Here is a 26,149-nt window from a genome sequence, read left to right on the forward strand (position 1 = left end):
CCAGAAAACACAACAAAATGAGAATTCAACCACTAAAACTAGAAAACAAGGAGCAAAGCAAAACTGAATACTCAAAAGAAAAACAGAACAGAACCAGAACTCTGACAATATCAAAGAAAACTTTCACCAATTTAATTTTGACTTGGATGAAGCAAAGATGACCTATTTTTTTATTTAATTAAATATGTATTACAGTAGTTATACTACTGTCCACCATCAGATGGCCATATTGTGCCATTTGAGATTTGTACTCTCCTGAATATCATTTCTCAGCTACTGTTTTGGAGGAAGGTGGTGCTGTTGCGCACAAGCCGCTGCTGCGCGCTCAGCGCTCCTATAGATGAGAGCGTGTTCTCCGGACAGTGTTTATGGATAACTGCAAAAAGGCAGCGGAGCCTCTGGTGACCATCCTCCTTTTTATTTTTTTTATTTTTTGCATAGAGTACTGATGTTCCGTTGAAGGATCTGAAGTTTGCTGCGCGTACGGGTTTTGACGTGCGCTCCAGTTTGGACAGGAGAAACACGATCTGATGGACTGCTTTTAAACCACACAGGAGGTTTTAACTTATTGCATTTTTCTCTTTGCACGTTTTTGTGTAAATTTGGAGATATTTTTGTTGCAGATTTTGGTGTTTAAAGTATGAAGCGGACATGGTTTTGCGCTTTGGAAGTTTAGCCATTCTCTCCTGAACTCCCCATCCTGTTTGTTTTTTTTTTTAGTTTGGTTTTTACCCCACTTTTGAAATCGAATCTGCAGGAGGATCGAGGTACGAAGGAGCAAATGGCCAACGAGCGCAAACCGCGGCTCTGCATCATGGCAAAGGGCGAGAACGGGTATGGATTTCACTTGCACGGCGAAAAGGGGAAAAGCGGCCAGTTCATCCGCAAAGTGGAAACAGGCTCCCCTGCAGAAGCGTCGGGAATGCGCGCCGGGGACAGGGTGGTCGCGGTGAACGGAGTCAACGTGGAGAGGGAGACGCACCACCAGGCGAGTGCTCCACGCGTGGGCATTCATATTGATGATTTTTACTCCAATTACAGCCCGGTGCGCTGTCTGCATGAGGGTGCATGTATGTATGGTCATATAGCCTGACAGAAACAAGCAGGACAATCAGGCTTCTTTTTTTTTTTTTTTTTGCTTCTGTTGCACTTTTCCAATCGCATGATGAATTTGGAAAAGGAGTCCACTGACTTTCTGGAATTTTACCCAGTCATAGAAACTTTTCATAGATATACGCAAGATACCAACAGCAACCCGCCTGCACAGCATATCTGTGCCAAGAAAAATCTGCAAATAAACCAACTGCCTTCTGTGTCTGTAAATGAGGTTAAAACTGTCTGCAGTTCTGTCTGAACTCGGTTGCTTCACTCTAGGGATTTGGCTGTTGTTCACAGAGAGTCTGAAGGGTTTTATAATTATCTACAGGCTCCCCCTGTGACTGTTGCAGCAGAGATAACACAAGTTGGGTTAAGCTCTCATAACACATCTAATGTCCTTTTCATTTCATTGGGACAGATTAAACTGGTTGTGCAATGATGCCTGATGACATTGTTGCAGACCATGAAAATAGCCTTTTGGTTCTGCAGTCCTACTGTATAATGGATCTAATGCTGGGTTTTGTTTTTTGCCACTGTGATGGTCCAGAATGAGCCAAAAGGAACAAAACAAATGAAACCCACAATAGTTTAAGAGGAACATAGGCTCCCAGCAAACATATTTCTGCTTTTGTTAAAAGTTAACCTTTATATGGTAATATTTTATATAATGCTTAGTTAACATTTTCACCACATCCTTTTGTTTGTGAGTTTTTTTCTGATCAAATCAAGTTTCACAATATTCACATCACTTTCACCCTTTTTTTTATTATTACTTTTACAGCATTTAACTTCATTGTGTTATATAGGAATATTTTATAGTAGTAGGGCTTAATTATGACGTATCAGTAAAATAACTGTTTTCTGCGTATTTCTTCTTCATTTAAAATTTGAAACGAGAAGTCTGCTTCAGTATTTACTGATATTGCAAGAAATATTTTGCAGAGTCACCTTGTGTTGCAATTAAAGCTGTAGATCTATTGGGTATGACTCCAGAAGCCTTACCCATTCATATTGATAGGCTTTCAGCCAGATCATGGCTGTGTATTTAGGATTGTTATGCTAGATCCACAGCCTTTGGTTGGTCTACTTAAATGATTGTCTTTTGACTACCCTGCCTAGAGCTTCACAATAGTTTAAATCACAATCATCTCGCAGTTTCATTAGGGGAGTCTTGTAATCAGAAAGGACTGTTTGCAATCAATACTATATTATAATACCTCCAAGTTTCATGCATCCAATATCCAGCATATCTCTCTTTCTGCTGAAGAAAAGCATCCCCTCAGTATAATGCGGTCACTGCCATGTTTAACTGTGGGAATGTTTTTTTTCAAGCTGATGTGCAGAGTTAGTGTTCTGCAACACTCCAACATCACGAAAAAGTGAATGATAATAATAATAATAATTGGACTCATCTCAACGCATCTCTGCATTTAACACACCTCTGTGGGGAGCAGTGGGCTGCCATTGTGTGGCGCTGGGGGAGCAGTGTAGGGTTAAGGGTTTTTGATCAGGAACCCAGAGTGCAGGCTGTGGGGATCAAACCAGATACTTGCACCCTCTCAGAGCACAAGTGCACTGCTCTAGCCACAAGGCCAACACTCCCCCACTGGGCCAACTTTAGAACCTTTACATTTTTTGTTAGTCTGTCTCTGCAAAATCCCAGTAAAGTGCATTGAAGTTTGTGGTTGTACTGTGACAAGTCATTCAGACTATTCCTGCAAAGGAATGTACTGAAGCCAAACCTTGTATTACGTACTGAAAATACACATATGCAACTTTAAACCAGGTGATGAAGTATTATGTCCTTCTCCCAGGTGGTACAACGGATCAAGGCAGTAGAAAGTGAGACCAGGTTGCTGGTTGTTGATCAGGAGACATACGAAAGCCTCCGCAGCCTGCATCTCACAGCAACAGAGGAGATGGCCATTATTGGGACAGATGCTCTTCCTCCTGCTTCCTCCCCTCCAGCCTCCCCATCATCTGCACCCTCCTCCACACCTTCCTCCCCCACCAAGAAGCGCCAGAATGGCTCAGTGTCCAAACAGGATGGCAAGGTGCAGAAGCCCACCAGAAGGTCACCATCGAAGGCTGTAAAAAAGGTGAGCTCAGATCAAGTGATCATGCTATAAAAAGAAAAAAAAACATGTGCAAACAGATTTCAGGTTTTGAGTCATATGTTTTATCTGTTTCTCTCAACTCATTCATGGCTACAACCTGGACTTGTTTTGTGGCTGTCATGTCGGTTTAAGATCTGATTTGTAGACGTCGGGCAGGTTCTGCAACCTCACTCACTTTGTGTACTGAGGGGGTAACATAGCATAGCTGTAAGACTGCCAGATGTTTTTTTAGAAGTAAAAGTGAATCCTGAAATGTCAGAAAGTGAAACCTGCTGGAAGTCATAAGGTCTAGTTTCTGGAAAGCTGAAAGAAAAAAAAGCTTCTAGCCCAAATCTTAAGCTGAAAGTTTTGTTTTGTTTAAAGGAAAAAGTGAAGAAAAAATGTGCTTACAGTTTCATATTTCTGTTTATTTTTGATTAAATTAGTAGGATTTTATTGCTTTGTTTTAGTATTTTATTCCATGCTGACAATGTGAATCATCGTATCTCAGTGTGAACAGCACTGTGTCTGCACAAAGATCAGTTCAGATTCCGTTTCATGGAGTCTCTATAAAAAAGAACATGCAGCTCCCCTTCTGCTTTCTGCAGCCACACCACATGTGTTTTCACTTAGTGGTGCCCTGCTGAAATGCTACGACCATTCAGGCACTTATTCTGCATGAGATTTGACATCTTAAGAGCTTTGGATTTTGAATATCTTGGTGATGTTGTTTAGTTTTTGTTTTTTTGTCTTGGAAAGTTTACAATTCTGAGCTGGACTAATCCAACCAAGGTTTGTAAAGTAAGTTTTTTCTCCAGTAGAATACAAAAAGGGAAAACAGGAAAGAAACACTCAGTAGGCTGCATCAAAATGAATTACCCTTTTAAAATGAAAAGCATACTTTAAACAAGCACCTCAGCTTCCTGTTGCATCTCAAAGGAAATCATCTTCATATAGGTATTAGGACTCAGGATTGACACACCACACCAATAGAGCATTTAACGTCTTCTGCAGAGCTCTTTTGCGGTTGTTACTGGGAAAACAGATTTGGCTTTTAGTCCAGTAAGTAAAAACAAATGGAAAAACAGTCTGGTCAATGAAATGGAGAAAAAAACACACAAAAAATAGCTGTTTGCAGAAGAAATGCAAGTTTGTTTATAGAAACAAAATGACTTTTAAAAGCTAATTTCATTACATGTTTCCATTGACTGACTGACTGTAATTTTCTAACTTCATACTAAAAGAAATCTTACTCATTCTTTACAGTTCTTTTAAATTAAGTCACGCTGACTCATTTTTAAAACATAAACGATTAGCGACCTTTCCAGGGTGTACCCCACCTCCCGCCCATAGAACGGCTGGAGATAGGCACCAGCTCCAACTTTAATGAATTGCTTTAATTGGTAACAAGTATTTGAATCAAGTTTATCCAATTTGATTTGTTAAGTTTATAAGTTAGAAAAAATCAATTAAGTTGGGCAAACCTAGTTCAATTACTGATGGTATTCTGTTCTTTTTTTTTAAACTACTGAATTAGTTTTGCATCAGATGATGTTACATCTGATGCAAAACTAAGTCCTAAAGTTTAAGTCCTAAAGAAAAGACCTAGTAACCCTTTCTATTGCATCTCATCTTTCATCTGTTCCTAATGTGTTTGTTCTTGAGATGTTTTAATCAACTTTTTGTTGTCGTTAACTGAATGCTTTGTTTGCCAGATAGCAGAATTAGGAAAGCTTGTTTTTCCTTAGTGATTCTAAAAGAGAATCACAAACAGTAGTGGACAATTAATTTTAAATGTTTTAAACAATTTCTTTATTACGAAACATTGTTTCCTGACTCAATAAATACACTTGAAATAAAAAGAGACTTTTGTTAAAAAAATATGTGGTTAAATATTTCCACAGTAAAAAATAATTTAAGCTCTTTTTGCAGTGGGGCGTGACATAAACGGGTCTTGGATTGTAAATATTTGACAGTATACACAGTGAGTTGTATGCCAGGTCTTATTTTCTCTCACCAAGCCACAGGACACGACAACCATTGAGAGCAGCACATTTCTCCTCATATTCTTCTTCTTAAGAGAGGTCAGAGGAGAAAAAACAGCCTTCCTGACATTTAAAAGCATTTTGAATCGGTACAGAGGAAACCTTAGACTCGTAGGAGCCAGTATTATACTTGCTAAAAGCAAACTCTCACTTTGAGTTTAGTATCCACCCACAACGGGGCAGGACAGTGGGAAAGCAAAGGTTTTCTAATGACGATGGTACATTTAAGGTGTGCGTTTTCAGGAATAGAGTTTGCTGAAGAAACTCACACTGCTTTGTTTTTACATACTTTGATTTAATGATAAAAAAGTTTATTTGAATAAGCATTAATAATGGGCTGCTTAATCAGGTAAGCACTTTGATAAAGATCATTAATAAAAGAAAATAACTTCCTGACTGTTAAAGTCTAGGAAAGTTTTCAAACCCATTGACTTTTTAAAAGTTTTACCTTAAACTTCAATGTATTTCCTTTAGATTTTCCAATACAAAGAAGAGCATCACTGTGAGGTACAGAGAAGAATATTAATTTTCAATGAATTATACATTAGCTGGATTTAGTCTGGAATCTGAACGGGACCCACTAAGACATGACTGCCTTGATCTAAACAACACGTCATACTCAAGGCCCACAGCAACTCATCTGGCACCAAGAGTCAAAAAATGACATAAAGTAGAGGCATGTATTCTTTTAAAGTGACCAAGGTAGGCAAAACAGCAAAATACATTATTTATTATGCAATAAATTACTATAACAGAACAGTGTGCCATTTGCTAATGAAAAATTGGAATAGAAATTGAATAACTGTAACCGAAACTGGTCCTCTTAAAGTCTAGATCAGGGGTATTAAACTGGTTCCAGTAAGGGCGGTGTTGCTGCAGGTTTTCTGTCCAACCAAGCAATAGCACACCAGACCCCAGTCATCTCATCAAGTGAGTCCAATCTGAACATGATAACTTGATGAGATGACTGGAGTCTGGTGTGCTATTGCTTGGTTGGAAAGAAAACCTGCAGCCGGAACCACTTTGACACCGCTGGTCTAGATTATGTTTAAGGGGTTCGATATAAAAATGAGTTTGCCATCCCTCATCTAAATCATCCTTTCTAGCCCTGATTTTAAGTTAGAGGACGTTATCCTGCTGAAAGATGAACCAACACAGTCTTTAGTTTATTTGCAAGCTATTTTATTGTTTATTAATCTTCCCATCTCCCATCCCAACTTTGACAGTCGTTCAAAAAAAGGATCCTGACTACATGATGGTGTCATGACAATGTTTTGTGTGGTGATGTGTTGTGATACTTTGCATCCACACATAGTTTTCTTTAGTTGTTGTGTTTTTGTTGTTGTTTTGTTAAATTTTTTTTATTTTAGGACACTTATTTAAGCATTTCTAAAACTTAATCCCTGCCCTGTCTAAGGTGTTTGTTGTGCTTTATAAGGTTGTTAGTTCACTAATGCTGTCTAACAAACCTCAGGCTTTGACAGTGCAGCTGTAAGGTGGAATCTATTCACTACTCAGAGGACAACTGAAGGCTATTGTTAGCACTGATTCTTTTTAGGTTAATAAATATCAGCTGTAAACATTTGCCTGCTAAACTTTACAGGGTAAAGTAAATCTACAAAAAAAGCCTTAACTAACTTTCTTCCACAAACATATGCTGTGCTGTGTTTTTCACATAAAATATCAACAAAAAGCTAAGTTGTGCAATAAAGATCACAACAAAATACATTTTGTTTTGTAAATGTTTTGCTTTATAATGAAAAAACACACAAAAATGTTAAATACCATCTTACTGTATATTGAAATAAACATGTTTTTTAATGAATTTACATAGATAATGTGTGAACAATAACTGGTGTTTAATATTTAATGCATTACCAGTTCTTCCTTGGATGTTTAAATTTAATGCACATACTGTACAGTCCCTATTCACTTAAATCACCTTTTTATAGTTAAATTGTTTTTTGTTTTTTTAAGTGAGTAAAGTAAGTGTACCGCAAATTAGAAGAAAAAGAGATTGTCATAATTTTTACTTTTGTTGAGCATAAAAATATTGAGAAGCATTAGTTTATTTCAAATCATTTTGAAATTATTGGATTTGGCCTATAGACTGAGGTCAGGACATTCTGAAAGCCTTTTCAGTATGGAAAGATTTATGTTTCTGCAATAACGTGTTTTATTAATCCTCAAAGCAAAATTTAAAACAGCAGTGAGATTTCTCCTGATCTCTAAACATGAATATCAATCACAGCTTTTATAGGGTCTACACTCACACACAGGTAAAATGAAATGCAGCTAGATACAAACATCTCTGCATCATACTTTCCTGCACATCTGCCTAATGAATATCCCAGTCAAAGGTTTAGGGGAGTGTTTGTGCCTATGTTCTCTAGGTTACATAACACTGCCTGTATTTTTCTTCTGTTTTAAGGCCATCCATCTCCAAGGTTTCCTTCTTGTTGCATTCCTGTTGCCTCTTGATTTGTGATGCAGGAAATAGCTTTCTGCTCACAAAAGATAATGTGTTTTCAACCTTTTTTACTTTATTTGCTTATATCTTTGTACAAAAGATAATTTAATCTGAAATTATTAGAAGGAATTCCATTTTATTTTTATTTTTATATTTTCCATGTATTATTTCATGTTTTTTAGCCTGAGAAAGTATGGTTTAATGCACATTTGATATTGACTTTTTCTATAAGAGCAGGGTTTCCTTCGATCTATGAAAGATGATACAATTTTATCATGATTTTAAGCCATAAGACCAAATGCTGTGTGCATTGCTAGTTGTTTGGCATTGTTTTTTTGTTTTTTTTACTGCAAATCTTTTCGTTGATAGTGGGGGATTATTTCCTGTTGCAAATATTCACAAATTGGTCATTTACACCTGCAAGTAAAAGAAAGCCATTTAGTTTTTTGACGTCTCTAGCCTGATGACACTATATTTAAAAAGAGTAGGACACTAAATTTCTCCCTCCAGTCCTTTAGGTGATTGTTAAACACTTGAAGTGGGTCTGCTGCCACACAGAGAGAGAGTTGCAGCTGGGACGCAGATCCATACATGCAAGTAGAAGTAAAAACTTTTTCAATCTTTACAGTTAAGTTCTGTAACAATGGAGTCTGGGCAAGCAAGCTTTCCAAAACAAACACTTGGATGAAAAATTTTACAAGCTTGGGGTTAGTGCAAAGGGAAATCGAAATAAAAATGGTCCCCAACATGAAGGTTGTGATTGTCTGAGGGGTCGCAGAAGTACTGCAGGAGTGAGGTACTACAGGTGGGTCTCAATCCTCCACCACCAGGACAGACATGGCAAGAAGGACTTTGCTTCGTGCCTTCATCAATCTGTGGGGCCTTTGCTAAAAGAGGTTGAGTGAGTTGCAACCTTAGGTGGATTTTTGGCTGCTCATCAAGACATATAACAAGTTCTTTTTAAATCCACTGCTTTTCAGTCATGTTCAAACCTTTTTATGCCCTAACCCTTACAATAGCCCTAACCCTAGCAATGCATTACTCACCCTAACCCTAAACTAAAATCAAATCACACCTTGGCCCCAAGCCTAACCATTAGCAATATAGATATTGAGGACCAGCAAAACATCCCCACTTTGGTCCTTAACTTGATGGTGGAATAGGAAAATTGGGTCTCACTCTGATGCTAAGACAGGTGCCCACAGACATACAAACCCTGGTGTGTGTTCTTGTGTGGAGTTGTTCCACTTTCGATAAAGTATCAGGTGTCACTTTCTCATTGGAACTTTTTTTTTAACCTGCAGATACACACAAACACACGTAGCTCTCTACACATCCAACTTTAACAAGGAAATGGTTCTGACAAGTGCTTACTTTTTGTCCCTTCTTTGTGATCATTAGCTTTTTGCAACATGTGTTAAACTGCAAGTGCCTACAAGTGATAAACTGGAGAGAAGCCAATACTTTCTGCTAAGACAAACACAATGTTCCTATATGCTGTTAAATTCTAGGAAGGCTGCAATAAGTTTGGCATTAACTTGGGGGAGTGTTCGCCTAGTGGTTAGGGCATAGAGCTTGGAATCCTGAGGTTGTGAGTTCAAAATCCATTCCCACAGACTGCCACTGTGAGATCAATAAAGTTCAATTATTTTCTATTATTATTAGTGTGTTTGTAGACAGGTAAAGAAAATTGTAGGAACATTTAGTTAGTATCCTTTGACTGTAAAAACCAAGTTAAATTCTTTTATTAGACTAAGGGATTTTCCTTGTCCAGAAAATATTGAAGCGTCTTCATGACAGAGATTATGTAGTATGTCTAGTTTATTGCATCTGAGGTGTTGCTGTGGAGGTGGTTAAAAACAAATAATATGTTTGTAGTTTAATCTGCACTGTTAAAGGTTAGCACAATCTCCACTATAAACTGTTTCTAACCTGCATTTTAGGCTCATGTTGAGATTTTTTTTCTCAAATTTCATTTTAAATCATTTCCTTTTTATAGACACTGACAGTAATTAGTTATAACCTTGAAATGGATTTAGTAAATATCAGTGATGGGACTAACGGCGTTGAAAGTAACGGCGTTACTAACGCCGTTACCTTGTTTTAGTAACGAGTAATCTAACTAATTACTTTGACTGTAACTATAACGCAGTTACCATTGCAGACACCCCGTTACTGCGCGTTACTCAGGTCGCACAATGAACCTTTTTTCATGATAGGACTCGTGCGCAGCTGCGTGAAGCTGACACCCCACGTCAAAAAACTCTGCAAATAGACTGAATGGTTAGTGCAACGTTAGTGCAGATTTGTGCAGAAAAAAATATTGTTTGTGCTACTTTTGTTTAAGAGATATTAAAGATTATTTTTTAGGTCATCCAGAGGCGCGCGCCTTGTCATGAGAGAGGGGAGGATGAGAATGGCTGATGTATGTATCCGTCTGTCAGTTGGGTAGGTGGGTGTTTCTGCTGGTGGGTGTTAACGCACAGCACACACAGAGAGATGGAGAGTGAGGATTACTCCAGCAGCAAAACAGCGTTTTCCTGATGGAAATACCAGTGTCACGTCGAGCTGCGTTTCCCCATCACATAACGGTTTCCTCTGCATCTCCGCACAGCGCAGGCGGCACGATTCACCGCGCAAGCGACAGGAAACGCGCATGCTCGCTAAAGGCGCGCAACAGTCGCCCTGTGCTCGCGCCACAGGAGAACTATGGAGAGCGTGAATGATCAAATGAAAGGGAGAAATCTGGATGGATGGATGGATGGATGGATGGATGGATGGATGGATGGATGGATGGATGGATGGATGGATGGATGGATGGATGGATGGATGGATGGATGGATGGATGGATGGATGGATGGATGGATGGATGGATGGATGGATACTCTGCCTTTTCAACTTACTGTATTTTTTATTTTAAACATTATTTGATGGCCTTTCACTGCATGAAAAGTGAGATTTTCGTCCCCGTAAACCCCCGTAAACTCCCGCAGATCTGCCTGATTTTCGTCAGTTTCCGACAATTTGCAACCCGTGCTTGTCCGCGTTTGTCGTGCCACAAATTGTCGGAAACGTACCGTGACGTATGTGGAGAGCGATCAGCTGTACTAATGGCCCTAATTAGCATATGAATGCAGCAAACCCGCGCGGCTGGCCAGGTCTGGCTTGAATAACCTTCTCAGTATTGGCTGAAACCACTATTCTCAAACAAATGAAATCGCTCGTGATTGGCAGCATAACCACACGTGGCCACGCCAGGCTTTAATTTTCTTACTGAGTATTGGACGGAACCGCTTCTTTTTAAACAAGTAAAGTCGCTCTTGATTGGTTGGCATATATATATATATATATATATATATATATATATATATATATATATATATATATATTTATTTATTCATTCATATATTTATTCATTCATATATTTATTCATTCATATGGTGTGTATTTATGTTATCCTACACTACTACACAATTATTATGCTACCATCAAGGACATGAATGAATTTATACAGGAAATGAACATTTGCCAGGAAGCTGTTTATGCAAAGAAAGAGCTTTATTAAAACACACACAACTATATACAACGCGTATCCAAACACATGCGTTTCTAAAAATTAAAAGTCCGTGAACGGTCCGTTTGCTTCCTCGGGGTTGGAGGTAACGGGCAGCATTCCCTCCGAGGCAGGTCCGATGTGCAGACGCCTACTGTGCGTGGCTCTGTACTTCGGCATCGCTTCTAACCGGGACTGCAGCTTAACACAGAGTTCAGAGGGATCCGGCCTACGAAATGGCGGCGACCGTACAATCCATCCAGAGACACCGCCGACGACGGCGGACTTCCAGAGTTCCACTTCCTCATCTGCCAGCACACTCTGCCTCGCTTTCAGCAGCTGAAAAAAAAAAAAACAATGAATCAGCGCACTGCGTATGGACACAACACATCTATCAATGCACCTGAAAAATAGTCACCAAATAAAGTCTTACCCTCTTTCTTCTGGCCCGACTCCGAGCAGATTGCCTCAGCATGCAGCGTGTTGGCTGGCAGCGTATATCTGAAGCTCCTGCGTACCGTCTGAAAATACGTCTTACAGGCAGCTGGAAAACAATTAAATGAGAGTGGTATGAATAAAAAATCAAACGCAAGTCACAGTAACAAGGAAGGAGAAAACATTAAAACAAGTCACTTACACACAATGTCGTCTTTATCATCATCGTGCAAATCTGGACTTGCTGATTATGGCTCCGAGCAAAAAGGAGGTCTGTGAAAACAAAATGTAAAGCTATGATCGGTATCCATTACCTTTTACCGCAGAATGAAAGCATATTCTTTAAATCTTACCCTTGCTCCGGTTCATAGCGCCTGCAATTAGTCTCCGAGTTGTTAAGACGGCGTACTGCTTCCTGTAAATCACAAAAAATGCACTTTAATAAAGCTTGTTCTTGCAAGGCTAGGCTAGATAGGCTAATAGCTAGGCTGCTGTTAGCCATAGCTCAGGCTAGGCCGCTTTTAGCTTAGCAGGCAGTAATCGAACATATATTTACCGCTAGCATCTCTTCTTTGAGTTCGTCTTGTTCGATGCAGAGTCGCCATCGCGTCCAAGAGGAGTTTTACCCCGAAATCCCACATACTCCGTCTGCGCTCCGCTCCGCCCCGCTGCGCTCCAGACCGCCTGCACAAAGCAAAGCCTACAGCCGCCGCTGTTTCCCCTCCCCTCCTCTCTGAGTTCCTTGGAGATCGTAGAGGGCATGCGCCAGATGAACCAGGGTTTCCGCGGATCATTAAAAATAATTACAATTCATAATTCTTTTTTTAATCAAGGCCTTAATTGGCACTAAAATTAATTAAATATGTTTATCGTTGCATTTATGATTCTTTAATAAAAATGCTTCTAAAAACAATTTCGTCAGATATTATATCGCTATTAATTTGCGTGGAACTGTTTATAAAGCCGTATGTTCGGAAAGGAAGCTCGAGGCGCAGAAAAAGCTAGAGAATATATATACGTATATATGTGTGTGTGTGTGTGTGTGTGTGTGTGTGTGTGTGTGTGTGTGTGTGTGTGTGTGTGTGTGTGTGTGTGTGTGTGTGTTTACATACATACAGGAGTCAAGGAACTCTGCTTACAGATCCTTCATATTTCATGTACACTAATAACTTGTGTACATGGTTCATGTTGATGGCATTAAAATCATTTCTAATAGCATTAAAATAGCATTAAATTAGAGTCACTCATTCCTGTATGAACCCTGTGAACGCTTAATTTAATATGACATATTAAAAAAATCCCACCATCATCCAGCACATGTTCAGTTTCTGCCCAAATATATATTTATATTTTTGTAGATTTTTGTAACGGGGATAAGGATAATTCAAAACTGCTTTTTTTTTAATGAACTTGTTCACTACTTCCAAACTCAGCATCTCTTTTCATTCCTGTAATAAGAAGTTTCTTTTGAATGGATTTGATTAAAGTTTAAGTCCCTCGGTATAAAATAAATATTTTGATGGAGATGAGAAATCTGCTTCCTCGTTGGTGAATAACCAATAGTTTGGATCCAATCATTTAAATAAACGGTGTTAGTTTTTTTTTTTTTTATATATATATAAGAATTGTGCTATAATTTCTAGTCACCGATCTGTTGCTGCTATATTTTAATTTGACGAACCGGAATTTGTCGATGTTCTTTTTCCTGTTTGGTGCAATTGCAATTGCGGATCTTGACCTGGCCAGACTGTATGACCACAGTGTACCAATCTTCTGATGGCTACTTCCAACAGGATAATGCGCCATGTTATAAAGTGAATCATCTCAGACTCATTTCTTGAAACTTTTCCACTTAAGTAATTGTGAATTGAGCATATTGACAGACAATATTTTATTTTTTATCTTAAATGCAAATTTTTTTAAAAATAATTACTGCTCTAAATGTATTGCTCTGTCAGCTAAAGATCTGTTTTGGTCTCTATACTTTAATTAAATAAATCAATTCAAGCTAAAATGTGAGAGGCTATACTAAGCCTGATCTCTTTGTATCAGAGATTTTCTTCCTCAGAAAGATGTCACTTGGGGTAAAACCCCCCCTGCAACCCTGGTTTGCATTTGTATAGCTCACAGCATGTTCATTTACATGTTAAAGCCTCCCCTAGAATTCCATGGGGGGGAGGCATGGGGGGAACACTGCCTAAGAAATTCCACGTCAATTTCTGACAATTTACGGGAGTTTTCGACGAAGCCTGCAAATTGTCGTAAACTGCCGCTAACCTGAAGTTCCACGACAATCTACAGTGCCGTATATTGACGAAAATCCCACTTTTCATGCAGTGTTTGTGGCAGGGATGGAGATCCATATTTTATGTCACACACAGAGTATACATCTAGATAGATAGATAGATAGATAGATAGATAGATAGATAGATAGATAGATAGATAGATAGATAGATAGATAGATAGATAGATAGATAGATAGATAGATAGATAGATAGATAGATAGATAGATAGATAGATAGATAGATAGATGTTGCAGTATCTATAACAACCCAAACACACAGGATTTCCGAATTAGACATCCCCAGTTATTAATTTCACCAGATCTGAATGCCCTGTTAAAAAACTTCACATGGCGTTCCCCCCTGATGTCATTTACGTTGAGTTGCAATAAATGCTAAACTCTCTGCAGTTCTTGTCTTTGTCATCCGCTCTATTCAGCTGGCTTTTGAAACACACCGCGAGAAGGTGGGGGCTGGGTGGTGAGGGTTACGGGGGCGAGAAACGCAAAAGTAACGCAATAGTTACTTTTACTAGTAACTAGTTACTTTTATTGTGGAGTAACTCAGTTAGTAACTCAGTTACTTTTTGGGAGAAGTAACTAGTAACTATAACTAATTACTTTTTCAAAGTAACGTGCCCAACACTGGTAAATATACAAGTGATATAACATATTGCATGCAAATATGAAATTTCAGGTTCATAGTTTCTGTAAAAAAAAAAAATTATGTTTAAATGTTGTCTGACTCATATACTGAAAAAATTAGAGGTAGATTTTGTTGTTTCTTATGCTCTAACCTTTTTAGCTAGTATTTACTTAAATCCCCTATCCCTAGTCATAAAATTAACTTTTAAGTTGAAGGATGTTTGTTTTCTTTGGCTGTTGTGTTCATATACAGAAATTAGGGCTAAATAATGAGTTTGTTTTGCATTGATGTGCTTGTAAAAAGCTGAAAGCTAACAATTCAATGCATTTCAGCTCTCTATTTCTATTAGTTGTACATTAAATAACAGAATTTCTATGAGCTTTGGTCCTTTGCCATTTGGCCAAAATAACAGATATGAAAAACGAGTGAGTCTCAATGATTCATCTTCCTGCCAGCATACATGCAAGCTGCACTTTACGTCTTTATAAATGTAGCAACATTATGTGGAGGATATGCTAAAGCCTTTGGCGCTCATCTGCTTCCATGTGGAGTTCAGACTGAAACACATCTGTTAAAATAGTTAACAGAGTAGGGGGGTTATGTTTGAGGGGGTGCGGGAGTTTAACTTATAAATGCGTAATGCCTCATTTCACATGATTTGTTTTGCCACAGGTCTTAATTGGTTGAAAGGTTTCAGTGTTTAATTTAATCTAAATGTCAACAGTTGTACACAAAAGTGGAGGTTTACGTGCATGTTTACGCTCAACTACAGACTTACATGTGCTGCAGCTGGTGAAAAAGATTTCCTGCATTAAAACCACAGAGACTAAACAAGATAACTCTGAAAAGAGGGGAGGGTGTATTTATTCCTAAAGAGAGGTTCCAGGTGCGTATTTAAATGTAAGGAGTCCTGACTCAGCTTGACATTTTATGTGAGTTGTAACAGTTGTGTAAGTTAGAGTATTTTTGGGATATCTACGGAGAATGTTTAGTTGGAAGTTAGATAAACACCTTTTTTATCTAAATAAACTATAACATGGAATGATTCCATATTTATTTGTACAAATGTTTGTTTGTCAATTTGCTGTCCTTCTCTTTTTTTCTCAAGGCTTCAATGCTACATTCAGACTGCACGCAGCAGAAGCAGCAAAAATGCACATGCTGCTATATTTTTATGCTTCTTCAAGTTTAGTTCTGATGCGCAGCTGAGCCATCTTTGCTGCTCTAGCTGCATGGTCAAAAAGTGGGTCTGAGGCACGTTGAGCAGAGCTACCCTATCCTTTCTTTGCCTGTAACAGTGGCAGCTATATTTGCTGTGATCAATGCGTGAAAAGTAGTTTTAATATGTTTTTAAGTGAGAAAGCCCACCTGAAAACTTCATCTGTGCAATCAGTTCATCCAGATTACGATCCTGCCTTCAAATATTATTTTAATATGGGAGCCACTCAGACCCCCGTACAGCTGCAGTGCTCTGTCACTGGGAATCCTGTTCAACAGCAGCCTCTGGCCCGGTCGCCTCTTCATGGTTTTCCGCTACTGTTCGCAATGTCTGGAAGGCATTTTTCTCATACATAATCAAAACTGCAGGAACCAGAATAATAAAATAGAAAATATTTTACTGGCAGGTTTCCGCATTTTACTTTAATTTAGATGTTAATAAACTGTTTCCGAGGACTGATCATAGCACACTGCATCAGCAATGCCGTGTCTGTCTCCCTGCCAGCTCCCAGATCAGCTTCTCTGATTGGTTGAGCACTATAAGTTAAATTTTTCCAACTCCTGCAGCTTAAGCTCCTAGGGCGCGTCACTCGCGTCAAATGCTCAGAAGATCATGAGGCGCTGCTCTGGCTGCTCAGAAGAAGATGTGCTGCAGGACCTTTTGCTGCGCCTTGATAATAATAATAATAATAAATCCAATTTGTACCGCACTTTTCATTAACAAAAATCTCAAAGTGCTACACAGTGCAAATAAAATCAAAGATAAAAATCAACATCATAAAAATCATGTGGAGGCAGAATAGGCTTGCTTAAATAAAAAAGTCTTCAAGCCTCTTTTAAAATCAATCAGTGGTTGTGGAGCTCTCAGATGATCTGGGAGAGAGTTCCAGAGACTGGGGGCAGCGACAGCGAAGGCCCGATCTCCCATGGACCTTAATCTGGAGCGAGGAAGGTGAAGGAAGTTGCAGTCTTGTGATCGAAGACATCTGGTGGATGAATGTGGAGTGAGAAGGTCCTTCAGATAATCCGGTGAGGATCCGTTTAAACACTGATGGGTGATGAGCGCGATTTTGTATTGAATTCTGCAGGTGATGGGAAGCCAGTGAAGGTCATGCAGAATAGGTGTAATATGGGCAGATGTGTGTCAACCATTGACTTTACATGTAAACTAGCTGCTTCTGCTGCTCCTGAGGTCTGCATGTAGCATAAGAGAGAGATCTATGATCATTCCTTTTAGCACAGTCTCTCCACATCATGAAGAAATTCTTTAAAGTCAAACAGATCTTTGACTAAAATGTTCTTGGATTTTAATACTCCTTACAAGTTTTTTTAAGGAGAGACTGGCCCAGAGCATCACAGACCCTTAACCATACTTAATAGTGTAAAGTTATCCACAGGTGCTGAGAAGTACTGTATGTTAAAGTCTTAGTGTTTGTTATGAAGATTGTCTGAACCCAAGATGCTTTTTCTACATTAAGTTTCTGCAATAACGTCCTCCTTTAATAAAATCTTCATTCATTTTAAAGTTTGTAATGCATCACTGGGGTGTCCCAATGAAACATTTTCATTTTTCGATACGATACCTATTGCAGCTTTGAGAACAGGATGATACCAATATTAATCCAATATTAACATTAACTCTACCACCTTTATTACTTATTTCATACTGTAGAATATTAGGAAAGGTTGGTCAAGTAATATTAAAACAGGAAACTGCAGTCAACAACAAAAGGTATTAAAACAACGGGCCCGTTTATTATTAATCAATGAGTAACAGAAAGCTGTTACAGTTTTTCTTTTTGCATGAATGTATAGAAGATTTAAGATGCCTGCCATTAAAATCTGATATCTGTTTATTGGGTAATATTGGACCAATATCCGATATTATTATCAAATCAGAAGATCTCTAATTTTACTAGGTGTAAAAATACATTTTTTTTTTATGAAACTTTGGTTTTAGTTTTTCTTATTCTTACTTTTTTCTTTTTATCCGTATCTTTTATCTCCTACTAATCAATTTATGACAACAAAAATAACTGAAATAGTGACTATGACTCTTTTGGAGTCATGTGTCCTGTTTCCTGGCACAGTGTGCTTTTAGGGCTGAGGATAATGGATAAAAGATGTGGTCTGCTGGTTCCAGGGTTTGAAAACACAACACAGTTGTTTGCAGCCTTTACATCTGTATGATGATCCTATATCTGTCAATGATTTAAAAGATATTTTAGCTGAAAGGCCATTACTTTACAGAATAGATGGTCAGATGTAAGACTTTAACTTTTAAATGACTTCACACTAAGTAGAGTTGGGGTATTTACCCCCATAAACATCTGGAGCTGGTATATGAGACCCTCCACTTCGACCCCCCAGCTTTGAATACCAATGTTGTTACATCAAGGGTCCTGATTCAGAGTGTGTTTGGGTTAGAGAGCAAACCCAAATTCCTGGAGTTAAAACATGAAGGATGGAAAAAGGTTTACCATCAGGGAATGGCTGTCTGGTTCTCGTGCGCGGTGGGGTAGTAAACAGACAAAGAGGCAAGCTGAGCTTGTAAGGTGCATAATGTTGCGGGATGTGAACAACTGAGCGTTTTGTTTTGAAAGTGTGTGGGTGGGTATGTGAGATACTGCACAGCTGGGTGTTTCTGCAGTATCTCCCCCAAAGCTGAACTGATAATATATTCAAATGCTCCATGTTAACCCAGAGGACGTGAACTTAACTGTGTTTCTTCAGATGAAATATTTCTTCACACAGTGTTTCTTTCACAGGAAAATGTAGCTGTTCTTCTGAATTTTAAGTATTGAATTTAAAAACATAAAACAAACGCTACTTTACAACTGATATTCACCTTAAATAGAAATAATCAACTCTTAGTGAAGACCCACTGTGGGATGTAGAATAGGATTTTGATCATTTATGTTATAGCCTTCAGTGTAAACCTGTCAGATATCATATTTTTCAGCACTTTAAGCTAATTGTTTTACCGTATGTGACAACTCATTTATACTTGTATTTTTTCATTGCATTTAAAAAGAAATACTCTGCTGGAATCAACATGGTGACATAAAACTCTAGTGTATTTTTTGTGGGGATCATCTGATAGAACTAGATATTAATATCGTCACAGAAGTATGTCCACTTCTGTTAAAGCTACAAAAGCCCAGCATTACTAATAGACTGAACGACGTTTATCAAGTCCTTTAGGTCACTACCTTCCCTTCCCTCCCATCAATCAATTTCAGGTATTAGTCTTTAAAGTAAATCGTAAGTAAAACTTTTGTCTCGATAAATTTCCATAAAGTCTGTTTCCATTCTGTAGAAATGTTTATCTCAGTTTCATAATTCAAACGATACCAGTTGGCTTTAAAAATGTCAGTGGACTTTGAGTAGGCTGCAGTCTGGAGATGAATGAAAAAAATTAAAAAGAAGAAACAAGAACGAAATGCAAACTATATAAATACAGCATTGAAAAAAAATGGCAAAAATTTCTTCTATGTTTTAGTTGATCAATGCAGACCAAGAAGGCTTTAGAGGAGGAGTTTTTAACCTTTCGATTTTCTTTCTCTCGTCACAGATGAAGTTTTGTGTCTTTATTTACACCTGCTATCAGTTGCACTCATGGCTAAGAGGCAGCATTTGTCCTCAGACTAATGTGTTTAATGTTGTGGTCTGCTATCTATGCTCACAGATCTCATATCAATATTAACTATTTATGTTGATTGATAATAAGTTAATAAAACAACTTGCATCCTTACAGATCAAAGGGACAGTCTAGCAAGTTTTTTTTAACGTTCTTGATTATGTCCTTTCAAATCTACAATCTTATTTTAAATCATAGTTTAGGCTAAATAACTGAAATATATGGAACTTCTGTTCAGTTTAAATTACTCAGTCTAAAAGTTTGGTTTAAAAAAACAGAGTTTATACTGTTTATATTCTCTCTTACAACACAGGGAACAAGAGAAGAAAAACATTTTAACCTGTATGTTTTACTTTAACTAAGTTAAATAGTTCAAAGAGAAAATGTACTTTTACTGGAGTCTTTATTACACACATATCTGTATTTTTACTTAAAGCTGCAGTCTGTAACATTGAGAAGAGAGCAGACTTCGACTGAAAATTTGAAGAAAAACAGGTTTCACGCCACTCCCCCACCATCTCTGCTTCACTCATGCCCCACCTCCAAACTCCACCCTCTCTCCACTCCCTGCAGCGGCAGTTTCAGCGGTGAGAGGGAGGGGGCGGGATTCAGCGTGTGTGAGCTGTGATTGACACTCCATCAGACGCTCCTCTGGCTGTGATTGGTTGTTTTGACTCGTCCCGAACTATTCTTTCCAGATTGAAATACAGGCAATATGCGGGACCAATTGAAGCAGTTTTTTTCACAGGTTACATATCACATGTACTGCTGTCTGGGCATAGGGACAGTTTTAGCCAATATGACAAAAAAGTGATTTTTAAAAACTTACAGACTTCAGCTTTAAAGGCCTATCTGCCAACGTTTGGTTTTAATCAATCATGGTAGTTAATAAAAAAGCAGCAGAGGCCACGCGAAACCACATAGTTATACTTTTAGGCTCTTGCTCTTCCTCTTTCAAATATGAAATAGTGGATTCTGACAAAACAGATATTATATCAGCATCTATGCATATGTCCTGCACTGCCATGTTTACATTGGTTTGGCTGTGCAGCTTTTGTCACAGCTATATATCCTACCTTAAACTATATATACTGCAATGTCTTTATCTAACCTGTTTTGGGTCAGTCTTGAATGGTACTCACAAAAATGTTCTTGTGTGCTGTTACACCCAATTTACACATACAAATGGTTTGTACCACCATTAAAGATCAGCTTTCTGTGTGCTTGAATACACACCGTCTTTTGAAGTTCTGGCCCCTAGTTGAAAGAGAAAAATGAGTTTTGGCCGTTGTATGCTTGGTATTGCTGCTTGCAATGCTTTTCTTCTGTGTGTGTGTTTTTGTTTTTTTTTCTTTTGTTTTTTACAGTGTCCTGTCTGGCAATGTGGCAATAAGAATAATAGTCTTGATGCCAAAAAGAGCCCAAACAGATTTTACTTTCACAAGTGTAGCAGTATGGCAATTGCCATATAGCTCTACTTGTTTCATGCATATACATTTCTTTATTATAATTATGCACAAAGTTTTACAGTTTATATGGACACTGCAATGTAAATAGAGCAGAAGAACAGAAGAAGGAAAGGTGTTCTTGGTTTTAAATTAGTGTTCAGTTAAGTGCATGACTCAGATCTACTTAAACAAAAACAAAAAAAACACTCAATTACTGACAAGTTAGCTGACATGTCTCTGACAGGTTATTAGTAAAAACATTTGGTTTCTGATCTCAGAGGAATTTCAAATGTTTGGGTAAAAAAATATGCATTTCCTGCACATCTAAACATAATCCTGAAGGAATATAACACCACTTACAAATGAGTCTGTTTGCCTTGGCTGGTAAAAATGACAAGAGTGAAATACTCAAATTAACACAGATTAACTAAAAGTTTTCTGTCACTAATAAGCTTTAGATGACTGTTTCTTTACCAAAAACAGGTTTTCTTTTCTATAAAGATAATCCTATAGGCATTGACTTGATTTTAATTAACAAAAACAATTAACTTAACAAAACAAAATAGTTTGTGTTTCTAAACCAAGAATTATTATTTCACTTTTGATCAGATATCACTCGATCCAGTGGACACTTTGGACTAAAGTTACTGACCTTAACTTCATAATTATAAACCATTCAGCCTTCACGTGACAGTGAGAGCGCCACATATATACACTGGGATTAAAAGAAAGTAATGATTGTTTAATGTTTTTAAAGCCAACGTGTTAGGTGGAATTTATCAGAACATTTGGGACTGTGGCAGTGGTTCCACTTACAGTACCTTAAACCAACAATCATGCAGCTAGGGTAGTATTGTAAAAGGGCAGATCTTTGTCTAAATGTCTCTATTCCATTAACCTTTCACTCACCTCTGGCTAAGATTGAGACAAAGATATTTAGTAAATAATTACACCCCAAAATAATCCTAGCTGTTATTACAGCAAAAGGTGGCTCTGCAAAGTTTTGTCAAGGACTGAAAACTGTTGTGTCCCACGTTAATCAGATTTTTATTTGAATTCTATTTTAATTTTGAAAACACAATGTAAAAGTGTTTGTTCACTTTCTAATTAAGCTCTACTTTTTGTTGGTCAACCATTAAAAATGCTTGACAAACTGTATTCATAGGATGTGTACATATCTGCAAGGCACAGTTTACCTTTAATGGTTAAAAACACACTCAGACAAACTAACCACCTCCATAATGAGGCCTATCTGCCACTCACTGATAACAGGGGTGTGGACCCACACTCTCTCACAAACATTACATCATCAAAGTGAAAAACAAACCGCTCTAAAAAGAAACTGCCAGAAGTTTAACCTGTATAACATTTTATTAGGTTTACACCTAAAATTAGAAAAGTAGATAAGAGATGAAGTATAAGTTGTGCCAGCAGCCCACACAATCTAGGTTGACATTTAATTGCAAAATTTAACCATCTTCTACCATCGCCAAAAGTTTAAAAAAAAACAGCTCTTCCAACATGAGATAGGCATAAAAAGAGAGATAAATGATACAACTATCCAATGATTGGAATATTAAAGAAAAGGAAAGTTTTGATAAAATGTCATCTGTTTTCTGGAATCTTTAATATTTACCTTATCAGAGTTCAATCGACAACATGTATCTGATATTGAAAACAAAATGGAAAGAATAACCTTATTTTACCACAGGAGACTGAAATGAAAGAGTTGACAATAACTGCCTTCATGTGTATGCCACTCTGATTAGTGACAGTCTAGCTTTAAACTCTGACAATATGCACAGCATGTTCACATTCATAACACTGCTGCTAATAGCAGCTGCAGGCAACTTCAGCACGTGAAATGACAAAACACATCAACAGCCAAAACTGCTGGATCACATTTAGGTCATTGGCTCCTCAGTAAACCTTCAGCCAGTGTCTGTTTTTGTTTACTTATCGTCTGCATATAGTTTAAACCCAATAATCATATGTGAATTATTTTTGCCTTTAAGTTATTTACAATTATTTACAGACAAGTTTATTCCTTTACTTACTGTCTTAGGCAAAATGCTGCTAAAGACTAACAGAGTAAAATTAAAAGTGGAAATGTGTATCTTTTAAAAGAGCTGTTAACCTTAAACAAGTGATAATGAGCCTCTTCCAAAAAGTAGTAAAGCATCGATAAAAGATTTGAAATCTTTGCTAGTTGTTTTCCTTTGTCTTGCTTTGGGCTGTAAGATTAATTGCATATGCATCAAACAGAAATTCTAAATTGCAGAAGCATTCTGCATGAGTTTAAGGTACAATAATGAAAGTTAAATCCTTCCTTTCTTACTCTAGCACTCTAGGTGGGGATAATACTAAAGTATACTTGCAACCAAACAAAATGGAAGAGACAGTTGCAACTTGAGCATAGATCCATGCATGTAAGCTATAGGTTAGTATTTTTTATGCAAAGGTAAAGTCCCAAAACCATAGAGAAAAAGATTAACAATTAAACCCTGAAGCCAAAGAGGAAAGCTTTGTCTGCTATCTGGTAATAGTTTAGTTCTAAGAAAGGCGACTCTGTACAGTCTCAGGCAGAGTCCTCCACCGGGTAGAAAAAAACTCATATTATTAACTCATATTATAAATTTTTTTTAAGCAACGGGCAAACCTTCTTACTTTGGACAATTTACAGCTGTTAATCTGTGAATGCAGCGCGCGTTGGATGCGGGCGTAAGGCAAAGTTATTTTTTGCCTCTTTTATTATAATTGGCTGTGTGTAAAATTTGTGATCCAGGGTCGGGTCATGCAGTCCCACGCAGGTTTTAAATGGGGATAATTGTGGGTAACTGGTCGGGTCTCTGTTATGAACTCTACAGTTGCGGGCGGATACAGTTTTGAAAAATCTGACCCGTGCAGGACTTCTGGTCTCAAGTCTTGTCATTGCCATAAATGTTTGGGAATATCGCCATTGGATTTAGTAGCAGCTTATAAGTACTGATCAACTTGCTGAGCTATTCTCTTGAAGAAAAATATTGTAATCAATACAAAAATGTTTATGTTTCTTGTTTTAATTGGACATTGTCTACAAAATTGTATCCATGGAGCATATTTGTTATCAGCGTAGAGGGAAATATAAATAAAACTGCAATGAGAAATTTTGGCAAAATTATTTTGGACAAGAAATGTCCACAAAGTTAAAAGAGAAGTTAAACTTTTAAAAACTACAATACAATACTTTTTGAAAGTTTTTGGAATTTATATTGAAAAAAATATATCAGAATACAATAAAATATAATTGTCGTTAGGATGGCTTAAAATGCAAAAAATGAAAATTAATAATTTTGCTATATCTGTTATTATTGCCTAAGAGTCATGCCCTTTTAGCATTTCCCTTTTCCACAGACACATTAGGGTCCTCCTGCCATTTGAAATGTAGAATTGGGGGATAAACATGAACAGTAAGGACAAAAATGACAATCAGCCTAATCAGTGACAACAGTGGTGACTAATAAAGAGGGACATTGGTCTCTTTGAAACGTCTACACCATCCGTAAAACGCTAATATCAACATATCCTGCTGTGTTAGACATAAGAAAAGTTAAATATGAGTTTGATATTTTAGTAAAGAATTTATACACAGTGTACATTGGGCTGTCAGCCATCAGAAATTCTTCTGCAGGGAGGTATGCTACTTTCCACTGATGATAAAGGGTCACCATTTCATTGTTCTCTCATGTTGACAGCAAGACACCTGAAGAACATTTTCTGCTTCATTAGTGTCCACAGACATAGACTGAGGTTTAAAGTTAACACAAGCAGCATCCATCAAGTTCTGATCAGTGTGCAGAGTCCAAGTAGTAACCATGACAGAGTGTGGATAGAAGCTTGATCCATGACTAATGTGGTTTACTGTGCAATGCTGATTTCACTTAGAGGAGCTCTGTTCATAGGAAACTCTGAAAAAACAGCAGGCTTCACACATGTTGCACACTCACACACACTGCAGTAGAGCTTGTGAACTTCATAAACAGACCCCAGCTGTTTTGTCCTGCAGACACAAAGCAAACACACAAAACAGAGCTATTACACAAAACAGCACAACACTAGATTCTAGCTGTTTATAGAGATCCCTGCCCATCCTCAGGTTCTCATGTTCACTCAGCTCTCCTTAGCACTGCTTCTCATTCACATCTATCCCTCAGCTCTCTTCCTTTAATCCTGTAGAGGCCTTTTCTGTTCCGGTCCCTTCCATCCGGCTTTCCTTTATTTTCCCTTTTAAATCCCTCTTTGCTTCTCTCCAGCTGTGTACAACTTCATGTTTTCCTCTTTCCATTCCCATTGCTCTGTCTCCCACCACTGTGAACTTACATCTGCTCTATCTCCCCTGGTTTATTAGGCACAGCTGCATGAAAGGGGGGGAAATAAATTCACAATATCAGAAGAAAGTTATTTTCAATAAAAAAAAAGCCACAGCAATACACTAATCCATACATTTGGTTAACCATGCCAAAAACATAAACATAAATATATGTATATGTAATCTGACACTGAGGAAGATATATAAAATGGATCTTTGTTATATTTAGGCACTGAGAGAAAAGTATCACTTTAAGATTTTCACTTTAACAAAAATTGCAGGTGATATACTTGTAAGCAAACAAGCAGTCCATAAGTTTACACATTACTTTGTTAATTTGTCTTATTTTTAAATCTGTAATCTACAGTACGGGGGCTGAGAAGTGCAAAACACATTTACAATTCAAAAACACATTAACAAATAAAAAACAAAATAACATTTGAAGAAACAAAATAGTTTACATTTTTAAAAACAAATTTACATTTTAGCAAACAAATTTACATTTTAAATAAGTTAGATTTTAGGTGAGAGAAAGTTTCATTTTAGAGAAAAAAAAATACATTATAGGGAAACAAATTTACATCTAAAAAAAAATTGACCGTTCGGAAACACTTGTACAAGTGCAAAGACAAAACTGCAAGTGGCAAAACAAAGTTACATAGCCAAAAACAAATTAACAAAAGACGGCTACACGGATAGGGAATGTCCCAGTGGCCGGATGTGACGTCACGATTACCCTGCCTTGTAGTACAAACAGCTCAATCTGTAGTCCTCCTGCTTCACATGAAAAGTCAGCGGCGATTTTAGATGGAAAGAATTGCACTGAAGCTGTTTTTCTGAAGTTTACGCTAACCGAACAATGTTTTGCCCT

At 37.6% G+C, this 26,149-nt stretch overlaps 1 protein-coding gene across 1 annotated transcript in view; it reads left to right on the plus strand.

Moving 5' to 3' along the window:
• Positions 1-321: 321 nt before the first annotated feature.
• The window catches only part of LOC119777663 (Na(+)/H(+) exchange regulatory cofactor NHE-RF2), a 45,647-nt gene continuing 19,819 nt past the window's right edge, over positions 322-26,149 (plus strand). Inside the window, 2 exon segments of the mRNA XM_038276635.1 lie at positions 322-988; positions 2,913-3,197. Of these exon segments, the coding sequence (XP_038132563.1) occupies positions 782-988; positions 2,913-3,197 (492 nt within the window). The 5' untranslated portion in view covers positions 322-781.

Source organism: Cyprinodon tularosa, unplaced genomic scaffold (genome assembly GCF_016077235.1).
Source record: "Cyprinodon tularosa strain WSP-4 unplaced genomic scaffold, ASM1607723v1 ctg126, whole genome shotgun sequence".
NCBI lineage: Eukaryota > Metazoa > Chordata > Actinopteri > Cyprinodontiformes > Cyprinodontidae > Cyprinodon > Cyprinodon tularosa.